The sequence below is a fragment of the Brachypodium distachyon genome, chromosome 2, assembly GCF_000005505.3.
Source record: "Brachypodium distachyon strain Bd21 chromosome 2, Brachypodium_distachyon_v3.0, whole genome shotgun sequence".
Taxonomy (NCBI): domain Eukaryota; kingdom Viridiplantae; phylum Streptophyta; class Magnoliopsida; order Poales; family Poaceae; genus Brachypodium; species Brachypodium distachyon.
This window is the reverse complement of record NC_016132.3, coordinates 52,865,185-52,880,178: the sequence shown is the minus strand read 5'-3', so window position 1 is coordinate 52,880,178 and position 14,994 is coordinate 52,865,185. Positions and strand designations below refer to the sequence as shown.

At 45.6% G+C, this 14,994-nt stretch overlaps 3 protein-coding genes across 3 annotated transcripts; 1 reads left to right on the top strand and 2 right to left on the bottom strand.

Moving 5' to 3' along the window:
- Nucleotides 1-5,115: 5,115 nt before the first annotated feature.
- LOC100829079 (serine carboxypeptidase-like 27) lies at nucleotides 5,116-9,431 on the top strand. The gene is made up of 9 exons (XM_003564495.4): nucleotides 5,116-6,215; nucleotides 6,312-6,407; nucleotides 6,546-6,638; nucleotides 6,843-6,928; nucleotides 7,015-7,275; nucleotides 8,075-8,202; nucleotides 8,276-8,371; nucleotides 8,815-8,920; nucleotides 9,040-9,431. Exons 1-9 carry the CDS (start codon nucleotides 5,870-5,872, stop codon nucleotides 9,181-9,183), a joined length of 1,356 nt encoding a protein of 451 aa, XP_003564543.1. The 5' UTR covers nucleotides 5,116-5,869; the 3' UTR covers nucleotides 9,184-9,431.
- A 318-nt stretch (nucleotides 9,432-9,749) lies between these two features.
- LOC100829378 (uncharacterized protein At4g08330, chloroplastic) lies at nucleotides 9,750-10,837 on the bottom strand. The gene has a single exon (XM_003564496.4). The coding sequence runs from the start codon at nucleotides 10,729-10,731 to the stop codon at nucleotides 9,988-9,990; it is 744 nt and encodes a 247-aa protein (XP_003564544.2). The 5' UTR covers nucleotides 10,732-10,837; the 3' UTR covers nucleotides 9,750-9,987.
- A 208-nt stretch (nucleotides 10,838-11,045) lies between these two features.
- LOC100828776 lies at nucleotides 11,046-12,736 on the bottom strand. The gene is made up of 3 exons (XM_003564494.4): nucleotides 12,367-12,736; nucleotides 11,902-12,241; nucleotides 11,046-11,279 (listed from the first exon to the last, which is right to left on the bottom strand). The coding sequence occupies exons 1-3, from the start codon at nucleotides 12,678-12,680 to the stop codon at nucleotides 11,214-11,216; spliced, it is 720 nt and encodes a 239-aa protein (XP_003564542.2). The 5' UTR covers nucleotides 12,681-12,736; the 3' UTR covers nucleotides 11,046-11,213.
- Between the last annotated feature and the right edge of the window lie 2,258 nt (nucleotides 12,737-14,994).

Here is a 14,994-nt window from a genome sequence, read left to right as displayed (position 1 = left end):
TTTTCAAAACTAGGCTTGGAGCAAACATGTGCCTACTTTAAGATTTTAAGATTCGGAGGACCTCTTTGGAGTACCCAATAGTCAAGATCCTGATAATGTGGATGAGGACCAGGTTGACTACAGAAGCAGTCAGGTGGAGGAGAGTCAAGAAGATGTGAATGTGAATGGCAATAAAGGTATCCTAATCCAAGAAGGTGTGATAGACTGAAGGACAAGGAATTCAAAAAATAGAAGATTTGGCGGATAGAGCTTTGGCTAGGAATAATTTGGGGAAAGGTCACTGATCCTCTCTCCTTTACTTCTCATGATAATGATGTTTTATTCCAAATTGCTTCTACTATTGGAATAGATCTGGGCTAGAGCAAGCCAGAATTAATTTATATGAACAGAAAGACAGGATATCTGATTTGGATAATCTTGAAAACAAATGTGCTAATGACGCTGGTGACAAAATTCTTAGATGGATTATTAGCTAACTTAGATGCAGAGGAAGCCCAATCTGACTCCCTGGCTATGGAGGGTTTTCAGGTTGTACAAAGTAAGAAAAAAAAGGATAAAAAAAGCAATCACCTGATATTATCAGTGTGAAAGCTCTTCTTGAATACAGAAAACAAGAAAATGAAGTGAATCTTCTGGAACATTAGGGGGAGGGGAAGGAGGAGAAACAGAGGTTCATTAGGAAGTTCATTGGAGATCATCATTTGGATTTCTTAGGGCTCCAAGAAATAAAGAAAAATGAGTTTACTCCTGCCGGACTTGTTAATTTAGGGGGTGGTGGCCAGTTTGTTTGGAAGTGGTCTCCATGTAGAGGAGATCAGGGGGGATTCTTGTGGGGATTAGAGAGAATACTCTGGAGGTGGTAGAACATCAGGAGGGATTCTGGTGGGGATTAGAGAGAATACTCTGGAGGTGGTAGAACGCCATAATGGTTTTCACTTTGTTAAACTCCTATTGTATGACAAAGTCCTTGATTCTAGATGGAACCTCATAGTAGTATATGGGGCTGCACAAATTGAGCACAAGGAGGCATTCCTGACTGAGCTGTCTCAAGTTTGTCAGGACAATGCTTATTAGTGGGAGCAATTAGTAAGGAAATGGAAAAAAATAAAGCTAGGGGTTATAATAGGTGGAGCTTTTTTTCTTTCGGAATGCTACTATTGAACATGCTGGGATGAGAGAACTTGCACTCAATGGTAGGCAGTTCACTTGGACAAATGATCATGTGGATCCAACTTTTGAAAAATTAGACGAAATTCTATTGAGTACTGATTGGGAGGACATTTATCCTTTGACGGTTGTCTCTTCTTTAGATATAATCTTGTCAGATCATGTACCTTTTGCTTCTTTATTCTGGTGTTAGACTTTAATAAAGATCCTATCTCTCATTTTGAATCAAGTTGGTTTGAGAGGAGGGAGAGGGGGTGGTGGGAGAGATTATCCAGGAAATCTGGAATGCTGCTCCCAGGCATATATCTACTTTAGATAGATGGAAATGGATATTAAGAAATGTGAGGAAGAAACTGAAAGGCGGAACAAAAGCATTGATGCCTGGTATAAAAAGCTGAAAATTGAGCTTCCTGCCTAGATCTCAGCTCTGGTTATACTCAGTGAATCTACTAGTCTATCTTTTTAACAAAGGGAGGAGAAGAAAATCTAGAACTTCAGCATAATAGACTGCTGAGACAGGAATAACTTAAATGGCAACAAAGATCTAAAGAGAATGAGGTTTTGGAAGGGGATAATAGCACAAAAAAAATTCATGCTAAAGCAAACTGTAGGAGGAGAAAAAAATATTGTTCTCTCCTTAGAACAAGATGAGGGTGTAATCTCTGGAGAGAAGCAGTTGATTTCTTACATCACTGACTTCTATAAAAAGCTTTTTGGCCATACAAATTGCACTGACATTAAGTTAGATGTTGGTGAATTGGCCAATCTCAGCAAAGAATAGGCTGACTTGCTGGTTACTCCATTTTCGATGGAGGAGCTTAAGAAAGCTGTTTTTCAAATGGAAAATAAATAGATCACCAGGGCCAGATGGGTTCCCTGTGGAGTTTTACCAACACTACTGGGACATTGTCAAGGATGATCTCTTTTTTGTCTCTTACTTCCTCCGTCCGTTTTTACCGGGCGCTTTAGTTTTTGCGCCCATACCAAGGCAGTCTCGAGAGTTGATATTTTGAAGAAACTGCCCGAGTGCAAGGTCCCACCTGCGGTTTGGTTGCCCAATCAATTGAGATTAGTACGCTGATTATTCGCCGGCCGCGCACGCGCTTCCCTCGCCCCACGCATCGTGTGTGCTCTGCATTGGGCCGTTCGTATAGATGGACGCGGAATAGGGGTAGTACTAATATTTGTATCCATCGACGCCTCATATAGATTTACTTATCTGTTCAAATAACGCGCCCGGTAAAAGCGGATGGAGGGAGTAATTGGCTTCTACAGTGGAAAATTACAGGTAGAAAGACTTAATTATGGGATTATCACACTTGTTCCAAAATGCAAGGATGCTAAGCAGATTCAGAAGTTCACGCCTATCTGCCTTCTGAATGTTAGCTTTAAAATCATCACTAAAGTCTTAATGAATAGGATCAAAGTGAGTGTTGGGTCAGTCATTGCTGAAACCCAAACTCTTTTTCTTAAAGGGAAACCAATTATGGAGGGTGTGATGGTGTTGCACGAGATACGAAATTTCATCCATACTAGGAAACGGTCAGCTATGTTGTTTAAAGTTGATTTTGAAAAGGCGTATGACAAAATCAAATGCTCCAACTTAAAAAATTCACTGACAAGTGGTGTAACTGGATATGAGCATCGTGAGGGGGGGGGGGGGGGGGGGAGTCTGCATTCGAGTGAATGACTGCTTTGGTGCTTATTTCCCTACTTTCTCTGGTTTGAGACGGGGGGACCCGATGTCTCCATTGTTCTTTGACTTAGCAGCAGGGGATGTTGAAATAGCCAAGGCATCTGCTGCTAAGTCTGTGATTCTGAATAAAGGGAACACATTTTTCTTTCGGCGCACTCTATGGGGGGATTTGTTCGGGATTAGCAGAAAATTCTGAAATCCTTTGAACAAGTTAGGCTAACTGCTATCGAAGATAAATTGTGGTGGAGCCTTACTCATAATGAAGAATTCTCTGTAGGTTAGGAAGCTCATGTGGCGAAATGTGGATTTTCCTCAGAAATTCCTATGGAAACTAAAGGTTTGGATCTTCTTATGCTTGATGATGCATGTGGGCATTTTAACTAAAGATGTGTTACAACACAAGGGATGGAAAGGGAATACCCGCATCCAATTTTGTGGGCTAGAAGAAACTATTGATCATCTTTTCTTGACTTGCCCGCTGGCTCGTTTCTTGTGGGGTGTTCTGACTTGTGCTTTTAACTTACCTGGTCTACCTTGCACAGTGGGGGAGCTGTGGGGGGTGTGGCTGGATCAATTTAATGGCAAAATGAAAAATCTGGTGATGGTTGGGGTTGCTAGCTTGCTCTGGTGATCTGGCTGACTCGAAATGATGCATGTTTCAGAAAATATCGATTAGTTTCTCCATTTGGTGTGGTGAAGCGATTTTGCTATATGCTGAACTTGTGGTCAATTTTGCAGAAAAGGGAGGAAAATCAAAACCTGCTGCAGTGGGGGACTTGGCTGGTTGAACGAGTTGCTAAAGAAATCTTTGATGCGGTGCTGGGGTGTCATCCTCTGCAACGGCGCCTGGGACAGTGATGATGAAGAACAGGTGACCAACTATCTGAAGGAAGCTGTCTTGAAGATTAATACTCTGTTGTCTTGCTGCTATAGGGGGTTATTGCTGCTCTTCGCAGTTCTGCTTTTAATCTTCTATCTGATTTGGCTAGAAGTTGGTTGGATAAACTTAGTGTTTCGATGGAAAATGCCAGGTGGTGTGATAGCGTAGACAGAATGTAGCTAAACACTGATGGTTTCTATTAATGGATATCGGAGAGGGAAACATCTCTTTTTCAAAAAAAAAGGAAAAAGAAAAAAGAATAGGACCACACCAAGTTCTACTCGAAGACGTGACACGTCCCTCTGTTCCTAAGTACTCACTCCGTCTAATAAAGGATGTCTCAATTTTGATCAAATTTGAATGCATCTATACACTAAGTCATGTTGACAAACTGGAGACATCTTTTGTTGGACGGAGGGAGTATATAAAGTCCCAAATCAAACTACTTTTTTTGTCTTCTGATATTGCAAATATTAGTACATCTCATATTTTTTGAATGGAGGTAACACTTATATGTACTAGCAACAACATTAAGGCTCTGCAAACAAATCTTGCCACTAGATTCCCAAGTGTGCCTGTGGTCTTCCCAGTTTCGACCGAGTTGCCCTGCAGAACGTTTGATGTCATTCCCAGATGGCCAATCAGCGCGTCGAAATGGTTCAGTGTATCAGGCCACCTATGGTGCACATGTTTGGGGTACAATAATACTCCAGTACTGTGGGGTTCGTCGACACGTCGGTACTAGTGTATGAGCCAAGCTTTGCATGCACGCATGTAGGGGCAGGGGCGCATCATTTCGCAGGCCTCGCACGAGTTCGTCGGGCGCTGTAGCTTAACGTGATACTCAGAGACAGGGGGTTCAGAAAGACGAAATGTCCAAAATAAAATGCAGACCGCGGTGCTTCCCCCCAAGCAATCTTTGCTTTCTGCGTGCTGCAATCATGCGGCAGGCAGCATGTTATGTTTATCCCTTCTTTTCGCGGAGACCGCTGCAAGTACCACTCTCGCCATCATCACAGCCTCCAAAGCCTTTCCTATCAGCCGGCAACAGATTCTTTTACTCTCCCTTTTTTTTCATTCATGCCGCAACGGTTCCCCGGCTTCCCGCCCTCTGCCCCTTCGGGCGGTCAACACGAGCTGCAGGTCGCTTATGTTGAGCACCTCAGGAACCGGCACTTAAACAAGAACAACTCACGCCTCGCGATCTGACCTTCTCCTGCCGCAAGCCAGCGAGCCCGCGTGCCCCTTTTCTCTCAAGCGTGCACGACGGGCCCGGAAGGAAGCGGACCCTGCTGGCTGGCTGCCGCGGCAGCTGTGGATAGATAGATTTAGATGCGTTTTCCCCTAATATTCCTGTTGTTTTTGCTGCCCAGCTGCCGCGCGCTACCGCCCGCGTTTCCCTCCAGAGTCCAAACCAAACCCCCATGTGCTCGTTTCAGCTTCTTCTTCCACCTCCATTTCGTTTCGTTTCACACGCTCGCCCGCCGCCACTATACTAATTGCCGACACCCCCGCACACCACTTGCCGCGTCGCTGCGCAGGCAATATGCCCGCGGATCGGCAGCACACACCGAATGCACCCACGAATCTCCGGGCCATCTGATCCCCGGCCCCTTCCCTCTGCTGCTGGCTGCCCCCCTGCCTGAGCTGTACTGCTCTTCCTCCTAACCAATCACTCGACCAATCATCGCGGCCTCCGAGGGGAAAATCTCGGCGCATTTCGCCTGTACCTTGGCGCACTGGGGGGGTCAGAGGGAAGAATGAGAGGGAATATGGGCCATTTTCTTTAGCGCGTTGAGGTCGGAGGGGATCAGGGGACCCAGAAGAGGCCCTGAGCTGTCGCTGGCGTAAGGATCAAAAATCAATCCCCCCCGGCGCTGCTGAAATCCATGCGAGCGACCTGGCATTCTTGGTGGCCCTGAATTTCTTATACTACCTCCCCTCCAGTCAGCAGCAGCAAGTGTTGCGTACTGAGCAAGAGCAAGCAAGGTCCCGTGCTTGCTTTGCAGGCAGCTCGGGCAGGTCCACTGCTTCTGCTTCTACTCCCGTTGTGTGTGCTGCCCAGTGCGCAGGAGACTACTACTGCCACTAGTCCAGCAATTGGAGCTTTGCTCTGTCCGTCCCCAATGGCTCGCGAGGTCGCGGCTTTGCTGCCGCTGCTGCTGCTAGTGTCAGTGGGGATGGCTGACCAGGAGAGCGACCGGATCCGGGAGCTCCCGGGGCAGCCGCCCAATGTGGGGTTCTCGCAGTACTCCGGCTACGTCACGGTCAACCCGGCGAGGGGCCGCGCGCTCTTCTACTGGCTCGTAGAGGCGGCGCCGGCGGCGGGGCCCATCGCGCCGCTCGTGCTGTGGCTGAACGGCGGGCCCGGGTGCTCGTCCGTCGGCTACGGCGCGTCGGAGGAGGTCGGCCCGTTCCGTATCAGGCCGGACGGCAAGACGCTCTACCTCAACCCCAATTCTTGGAACAAGGGTGCGCAATCTTTGCCTTCTTGAGGAGATGGTGCTCCAATCTAGCATCGGAAGAGGAGAATTCATGTACGGCGTGCTTTGCTTTTTGTGATTGCAGCGGCCAATTTGCTCTTCTTGGAGTCGCCGGCGGGCGTGGGGTTCTCGTACTCGAACACGTCGTCGGATCTGTACACCGCCGGAGATGCCAAGACAGGTGAATGCTGCTTGATTCGCGGTCATTTTTGTGCGAGCTGATCAGTGACACTGATTCTTCAGAATTCCTCTAGTACCAACTTCTTGTCCTTTGTTTTTCTCTTTTTGACGTGATTGTCCTTTTGAATTTGTCTTGTAGCACTGGATGCCTACGCTTTTCTGGTCAATTGGTTGGAGAGATTCCCACAGTACAAGTACAGGGAGTTCTACATTGCAGGAGAGAGCTATGCAGGTATACCTTGTAATACTGTAAGAGCCTGTTTGAACTTCAGTAATTTTCCCAAGAATATTCACAGGTACAAGTTGAATTCCTGCATGAATCAGTGAAAAATCCTGAATGTTCCGAACGGGACCTAAGTTTTGAATTTCATGTTCTTCTTTTTTGTTTAATGAAAGACTCAAACTATATGGCCTGTGTGGCCTTTGACATTTGCAGGCCATTATGTACCCCAGCTAGCCAAGCTCATATATGAAAAGAGCAAGGGCATTCAGAATCCCATAATGAACCTCAAAGGATTCGTGGTAAATATTTGAAATGCATGTTTTGCTTGTACAAGTTGCAATATGTATGCTAGTTTCTGAAGAGTTACTTTTCATGAAAATTAAAGGTGGGGAATGCGGTTACTGATGATTACAACGACTATCTTGGTACATTTGAGTACTGGTGGAGTCATGGTTTGATCTCTGATAGCACTTACCGCAACCTGAAGGCGACATGCATATTTGATTCCTCCGAGCACCCTTCTCCTGAATGTGTCAAGAACCTGAACCTGGCTAGTTCCGAAGAAGGCAATATTGATCCTTACAGTCTGTATACAAAGCCCTGCAACAACTCAGCCTCTCTCAAACTTGGCCTTGGAGGACGCTATGTAAGTAGTTTGCATCTAACTATTCATAACTGATCCTCTTGCAGCTTTGCTAATTCCAGTTCTTACATCAAAATTTAATGGTACTCGTATTATATTACTATTTCATTAGCTAAATAAAGTATTTCCCTGCGAGATACACTGGAGTATGGATGCTATGAACAGGCAGCAGTCCAACACAAAATGCTGGTTAAATATCATATTGACAAGCATGACACTGCTTTGTTATTTTATCATGATATCCTAAGGAAACCGTTAAACAGGGTAGATAGAACCGAATTGATTTACTATCATCCCAGTTGGTCCACCACTGTCTTGACTCTAGAACACATTGAGATTTGAGCAAGGAGCGAGTAGTTCAGTTCATTGGCAGTTCACAGCTGTGGCACCATAGGCGACATTGTTGTTGGTCTAATAAATAGGAATCAACTTGTCAGAAAAAATCAGTAATAAAATTCTCTGTTAAGGAATTTATGTTTAGTGATCACTACTTTCAGTAAGGTAGTTCTGCATGTTTTGGAGGGTTCTGTTTTTCTGTTCTTGTACAGAGTGCATTAAAGTAACTGTGGCATGTAACACTGATCGATATAATTTTCTCATGCATTTTAGATCAGATAGACAAGTATGTTTAACAAACAAGGGTAATATTTATGCAGTTTGCCTTAGAACTTCTGTTCCGTTTCCAATTCCTATTTATCTATGTAGGCTAGAATTGTACTTTTCGACTTGATTGAATGGCTGTATGTACATAACTAGTTATCCTTGGTTGCATTGTTATATAAACCCATGTTGTTCCTTACAGCCTTGGTTGTCCAGAGCTTATGATCCTTGCACCGAAAGATATGCAAATGTTTACTACAATCTGCCAGAAGTCCAGATGGCGTTACACGCTAACACCACTGGAATCCAATACCCTTGGAAAACTTGCAGGTTTTAACTATTTTACCTCAAGTTATGTTCCTTTTGTAAGCATATCTAAACTCATTTACCCTACTTGCTGCAGCGATATTGTCGGATCATACTGGGCGGATTCACCAAAATCTATGCTTCCTATCTACCAAGAGTTAATTGCAGCTGGTATCAGGATATGGGTTTTCAGGTAAGCACCAAAAGGACCAGTACTTGCATAATTGAGAATCTCCTATACTTTTCATGACAGCAATTTACTGAGTTTTGTTGTGCATGTCTAGTATATATTCTTGTCAGTTTAATAGGACTCCATCTTGTTATTGATTTATGGAATTATCTTTATGTGTTCTGTATGACTAACTGCAGTAACTTAGTACTCCCTCCGATCCATATTAATTGTCTCAAATTTGCCCAAATATGGAATTTCGACAATTAATATGAATCGGAGGGAGTGCCATTTTATATTGATGTCAAATGGGCTCTTTTCCAAACATTTTGAGTATTGCCCCTTGACAGAATGAAAATTCCTTATTACCAAACTCTATAGGTCCTGAAGTGATTTCTAGTTGGAGAAATATAATCTATCGTATGACCTCATGGATAATAAGTGAAGATATATTTATTTTTTCACAGTGGGGATACAGATGCAGTAGTTCCTGTAACAGCAACAAGATACTCGATAAAAGCTCTCAAGCTACCAACGCTGATGAATTGGTATCCTTGGTATGACCATGGGAAGGTCCGTATTAGTAAAATATTGTTTTGTTTACAGAAAGGGTTATTCACTAAATTGAGAAAAAATCTAGACCAGAAAGAGCCATTCCAATCTGATATCAAATAATCCTCTTGGTTTTACAGGTTGGAGGATGGAGTCAAGTTTACAAAGGACTAACTCTAGTCACGGTAACAGGTGCAGGGCATGAGGTACCCCTGCACCGGCCTCGACAAGCATTAATACTATTCAGACACTTCTTGAAGGACACACCAATGCCAACTCAATAGCCACTTGAAGCAAAATGATAGGGAAACTACGAAGATCATATACACTGTTTTTTCACATTCTTCTTCTTTTGTTTGATTTGATTATTACAACATGTTATTCAATCATCTCTATTGAATGTATGTAGGTTTCTTAGCTAATAGGGAAATCTGACATTTGTACTGCTGCAGCTAAAGAGCTAATTGTATATGATAATGAAAGTGATTATTTGAGCAGTACAATTTCCAGGTATACAACTTATTTACGGAAATCCATTTTGCATATCCAAACTTTTGGATAAGAAAATTGTGTTTTGGATAAGCAAATACTAGGAGTAGCAAAATATACTATGGACTTGCCTGGAGCTCTGACTGTACACCTTTCATGCTATCCCGATTCCCAGCGAGTTGTCTGCATAGAAGAACTGATACAGATAAGCATAATGATAGTTCACCTTATGGGCTTCCTTTTTCCAGTCAGCTTATGTAATTGCTGCTGAAAAATTGATGCATTGATATTTGTTCATGGAAAAGCAAAACAGCCTCCACAATTTAGGTGTCCACAGAGAAACTCATGACAATAACTAATCTGAAATGAAAAAACACACACAGAAAGCTAGAATTAAGCCATTGATATATACAAGGTGACTCAAAATTGCAACCACGGTGGGTTTCATTACATGATTCAAACGCTGTGGGATCAACTTACATGCATCAAACGGGTCATCTATAGACATCAGCATAAAAACAAAATTCAGCAACCTTGTCCCGGTATACACTTCCACCAATCCCCATTCCCCACAGGCAACTCGCACCATCGTCAATTCGTCATAGAGAGAAGGGAACAGCAGCAGAATCATCGGACGAGGGCTGCAGGGCGCTGATCCTGATCACGAAGTTCCTCCGCCTGGACGCGCCTCCGCTGCTACCTGAGCTCGTGGGCAGGTCATCATCATCCGAGCCGCCGTACTCAGACAGTACAGCGGAGTCGTCCTCCTCCTTCTCCTCTTCGTAGACGGCGCCGATGCGGCCGCCGCACTTGCGGCAGAGCAGGCGCGACCTCCTCCTGAAGAGTCCCCAGGAGCGGGCGGAGCGGAAGTGGGGCGCGCAGGTGACCTCGTCGGCCCGCGTGAAGCGGGTCTCGTCGACGGCCAGGAAGGCGACGACGCCCTTCTTGATCTGCTTGCCGTACTTGGTGGAGCCGATGCCCGCCGTGTTCCGCGCCGAGGAGCACAGGTTCAGCGCGTAGCCGCAGTACCCGCAGCTGTAGGTGACATCATGGATGCTGGAGGAGTGGCTGTGGTGAGACCTCACCATGAACGCCCGAGCTCTTCGTCTTCGTCGTCGTGGGCTTCCACTTTCTGGGGCGATCGGAGTGCGGGGGGAGAGTGGGGGCGATCGAGTGGGGGACGGTTTTAAAAGGCGGGCGGTTGTTTGTTTGGTCGAGTCGTCCAGCCAACGGACACGAAGGATTCGGCGTCCGGCGCTCCCCCCTTGCCTGTCGCCACCTCGTGCCGTGCGCTTCTGCCTCTCTTTCTCCTTAATTAATTGCCAACAGCGGGTAATCGGCATGGGTGTTGTGTTTGCCTGCTCTGACCGAAGCACCAACGCTGGGACGACGGCCGGACAGACCACAGACGTGGAGGTGTCGAGGGAGGCTGCACCTAGCTTCCAGCGTCATGGAGGCGTACGTACGATGCGATGCTGAGCGGCTGCCACGCGAGCACGGCCCGGCCGGCTAATTGCCCGCTGGGGTCATAGAAGTCGTTGCGTACTTGGGCTTGGGCGGCATGGCGCAGCTCCCAGTTGCTTTCACCGGCCGGCTGATTGCCTGTCCCTGTTCTGCACGATTCAACGACTCTGAACTCTTTGAAGAAGCACCAAACTGTGAAGCAGCAGTTCATTGTGTAGTACTGTACTGTACTAGTACGATATTATTGCATTTGCATATCGGTTGTTCACTGCAAAAGTCAGGAGGAAGACGAGCAAGAACAGGGAACATGGCACTGGCGCACTCAGTTTTGTGCCTAGCTAGGTCGCCACATGTGGCGGTTTCAGTCCTCGATCACGAAGGTCACACCGTCTTGTTTCGCGAAATTGTGTGTCGTGTGATCGACAACCTGCAAATGCACAAGTTTCGTGAGATGGGAACTGTAGGGCAGCCAAGTGAAGCGAGTGCCTCGGCTTGATTAAATTCAAGAGTACAACGGTTGCAACTCATCTGGGCAAGTCCTGTGGTAGCAATGGAGTGGAAAAATAACATACTCCCTCCGTTCAAAAAAAGATGTCTCAAGTTTGTGAAAATTTAGATGTATCTAGACATGACTTAGTGTATAGATGCATTCAAATTTAGTCAAAGTTAAGACATCTTTTGTTGGATGGAGGAAGTACGGTATTTTTGCAAATTTCACATCCTCAAGAGATGAAATGATGAAATTAAGGCTATTCTAAAAGAAATTTTATCTCCCTGTTGTGGTTTTTCGCACATTTCACAATCAAGTACAAGGTGCAATCATGCTCCTCCATGCTACCTTTGCTAAAGATCGGTGGATACGTCAGGCTCTATAATATTCTAGGAAGACGCGTGAACTGAATAACTCCAATTTTGTAACTTAATGACACTGCACAGCTAGACAAAACTATAGTTTCTGGGAAGCCAAATGCAACGATTATTTTCCAGAAGCACTAAACGCAGTAACCAACTAGTAATACAGAGTAGTTCAATGACAACATAGCACTCACATTGGTGTTGCTCAGCTCCAGGTTATAGAAATCCACGGCGTCGGCCTTGAACAGCGGCCCAGCATGCCAGGTCCCCGCGTGCAGCTTGAGAAATTTCGGACCAGAGACCCTGAAGACGCAGACCTCGGCCGGATCGGGAGGCAGATAGTAATGCCCAGCGCGGGACTGCACGGGATCCCTGCCAGCGCTCTGCCCGGGCGCCCCGTCCACAATCGAAGGCTTGGCCACGCCGAGGTACCAGTCTTGGCCGCCGATGGAGCCCAGGCACTGAGTCACGCTGGCGTGGTGGGTGATGTTCGAGAACTTCAGCGGCCTGCTCTCCAACCTCATGATGTAGAACCTGCCAGAGCAGAGAGGGGGGGCATAATCAGAATCTTTGGTCAGAGGGTCGCAGAGGATTGATTAGTGCTGCACTACAGTTTGCGGGGAACCGGAAGAGGATTTGCAGAATTAGAATATACTGACCTAGGGATCCCGCGGCTGAGGTCGAGCTGGGCATCGTGGGGCCCGAAGTGGTCGCCGTCGGGGGAGGCGGCGATGACCTGCCCGAACGGCGCGAAGGACTCGGGCGTGGCCTCCACCGCCCGCAGCGCCACCGCCCTGGGCTCCTCCCGCTTGGCCGGTTCCATGATCTGCGCCTGGGCGGACGGTGCGGTCTCGGCGAGGACGGCTCTGCCGCTCTTGCTGCTGCTGCGAGGATGAGGTCGAGGGGAAGGAGGAGTGGCCGTGGGGCGGCGGCAGGAATGGCCGAGGCTGCACGCGCGGCCCAGGCCCAGCATCCCGCTAGCTTCGGTACACTGTACGGTAACCTCGGTACCGTCTCGAAACGCTTGTGTACCCAAACAAACGGCCGAAGCCGCCCGTAGCGTGTGCTGGCCTGCTTGGCACACGGCTAATTGCTTGGTGGTGCGGGTGCACCGGCGCACGGTTCCACACTTCCACGGCATCTCTGAGTCAAGATGGATTTTTAAAAAGTTAATATCCATGGATATCTAGTACATGAATTGCCGTATCTAATACATGAATTGCGGTTATGAAACGCGATCTCGTTTCATGGATATCTATGAATGGATACCCGCCAACTCATGTAGCGGGCATAAGATAGCACATTTGATTCATGAATATTTACGGATATCCGGTATTTAGTAAAAGAAATAAATTACTGACATGCGGGTTCATTATTTAGCTACATGACTCATGTATATAGTTCTCCTTCCCCCTCAACACTAACCTTAACTGGTTTGGCGATACTTAAATGGCATGCTAGTGACAATCCTCTTATAAGAGCAACGTCGAAGTCAATGAGAGTGAAGTTTGAGAAGTATTGGACAAATGTTTATGATCTTATGGCTATTGTAACCGTTCTAGATCCACGGCATAAACCGCATATTTTAGAGTCTTTATATCGGTCTTTATATGGATATGGTCTTATGGCTATTTTTAAGCCATTTTATTTTGATAATGAATGATCACGGATGCCCGGATAACCGGTGGATGATATGGATATTGTTTTGGATCTACGAATACTCTAATGAATGGATAATGAACTTGGAGATGGATGTGGATTTGATCCGCTCATCCAGACCCGTCCCATTGCCATCATGATCTCCGAACTGGACAGGGACGTCAGTGTAGCTCACTCAGCGATACCGACTGGAAAAAAGATGTGGATGTTAAGAAAAAGGCTGGAAAAAAGGATGTTACCCGGGAAAAAAAATCCCAATAGAACTCTCCTGAAACGTTGTGGGGCACATGCCTGTGACTTTGCTCGCTGTGGAAAGAAAGAAAAATAAACTCCAAGGAATCTTCTTCTTTTTTGTGAGCGAGAATTTTATTGCTGAGGAGACAAGAATTCAAAAGGCAGTAAAGCCCGAAACAAACATCTATTACCGTCAGATGTATGTTACTCCGTACTAAAGAATCGTGGGTGCGTCGAAAATTTGGCAAAAACCACCGCCTCTCTCTTTTAAGGAGGCAGGTGTGTTTGGTGCTATGCTGCCAAACTGATGACATCAATTTGTCTCCCCTCCGTTGTCTTTTTCTGGATCTTAACCAGAGCAAGGGACAAAACCAATGTGTAAACGCAACCAGGCAAGAGATACTAAAACAAACTAGAGCATCTTTTCATGCTTTTAGAATGGAGTCGGTACGAGTAACTAACACATAAGCAAACAAGTTGATACGCCAGACGGTAACAATTACAGTACTTAGTATCCTTCGTGATGAATTCGACGGTAGATTTTCTGTTCCAATGCATAAATGGCATGTATATTTTTTTTAGAGAACATGTGTTCCCTCCGATTCATAATAAGTATATGCTAAAGTAGTATAAATCTGAGACACGTATTATGAATCGAGAGGAGTAATTTGGGTGGGTGTACATGATTTTGTGTGGATCACATGTTGACAAACAAGGTAACAACACCGGGCGGGCACCAGTGCACAGCATGAGCCGCATCACGATAGAATTTGTTGACATGTTCTAAATTCCAGCCTTCCAGAGTAGCCGCAGCCAGCTAAAAGGCGATGGATGAACGTAGACAGTAGACAAGCAGGAGACGTCTGATCAGGACTCAAGAGTGCTGCTATTTTTAAGTCCAAATTTTAGAGCAATTTATAAACTGAATATATTGGACTTCCGCTGTTACAAAATTTCTCCAGATTTGACCTTTCACTTTAACAACGTACGTCTCCAAAATACTACAGCCAAGATTTCACACCTTGCTATGTTTCTTCCAACCGAAATGTTTTTTTTATCCAACAAGTAGCATGAATCGTCTGAAGAGAACAACGCTCCAGTGTCTTATGGGGTGCGGTAACTTTGTTTTTAGCCCTGCGTACTACAGGTTTTGCACATCTTTTAAAATTCGTTTCTTTCACAGGAAGATATGATCAAATCGATAATTGCTACACTTTTTTTAGCATTTTTTAACACGTATGGATGGGCACTCCTTTTGTTCTCTCAGACTGATTTCGGTTAGGTACTTAGGTGTCCTTTCTACCAAACTAATATGGCCCACTTCGTTTTCATTGTTGTTGAGAACACAAAGGGGATCAAAGAGCCTGCTTACTTAGGTATAATCTTTTTCGAAA

What these genes read in the sequence shown, in the direction of transcription:
- LOC100829378 (XM_003564496.4), bottom strand. Translation starts at nt 10,731, where the DNA reads ATGCCGATTACCCGCTGTTGGCAATTAATTAAGGAGAAAGAGAGGCAG.
- LOC100829079 (XM_003564495.4), top strand. Translation starts at nt 5,870, where the DNA reads ATGGCTCGCGAGGTCGCGGCTTTGCTGCCGCTGCTGCTGCTAGTGTCA. An exon ending in TGAACCTCAAAGGATTCGTG is followed by an intron (nt 6,929 to 7,014) that starts GTAAATATTTGA and finishes TGAAAATTAAAG; the next exon opens with GTGGGGAATGCGGTTACTGA. An exon ending in ATCAGGATATGGGTTTTCAG is followed by an intron (nt 8,372 to 8,814) that starts GTAAGCACCAAA and finishes ATTTTTTCACAG; the next exon opens with TGGGGATACAGATGCAGTAG.
- LOC100828776 (XM_003564494.4), bottom strand. Translation starts at nt 12,680, where the DNA reads ATGCTGGGCCTGGGCCGCGCGTGCAGCCTCGGCCATTCCTGCCGCCGC. An exon ending in CTCAGCCGCGGGATCCCTAG is followed by an intron (nt 12,242 to 12,366) that starts GTCAGTATATTC and finishes CTGCTCTGGCAG; the next exon opens with GTTCTACATCATGAGGTTGG. An exon ending in TGGAGCTGAGCAACACCAAT is followed by an intron (nt 11,280 to 11,901) that starts GTGAGTGCTATG and finishes GTGCATTTGCAG; the next exon opens with GTTGTCGATCACACGACACA.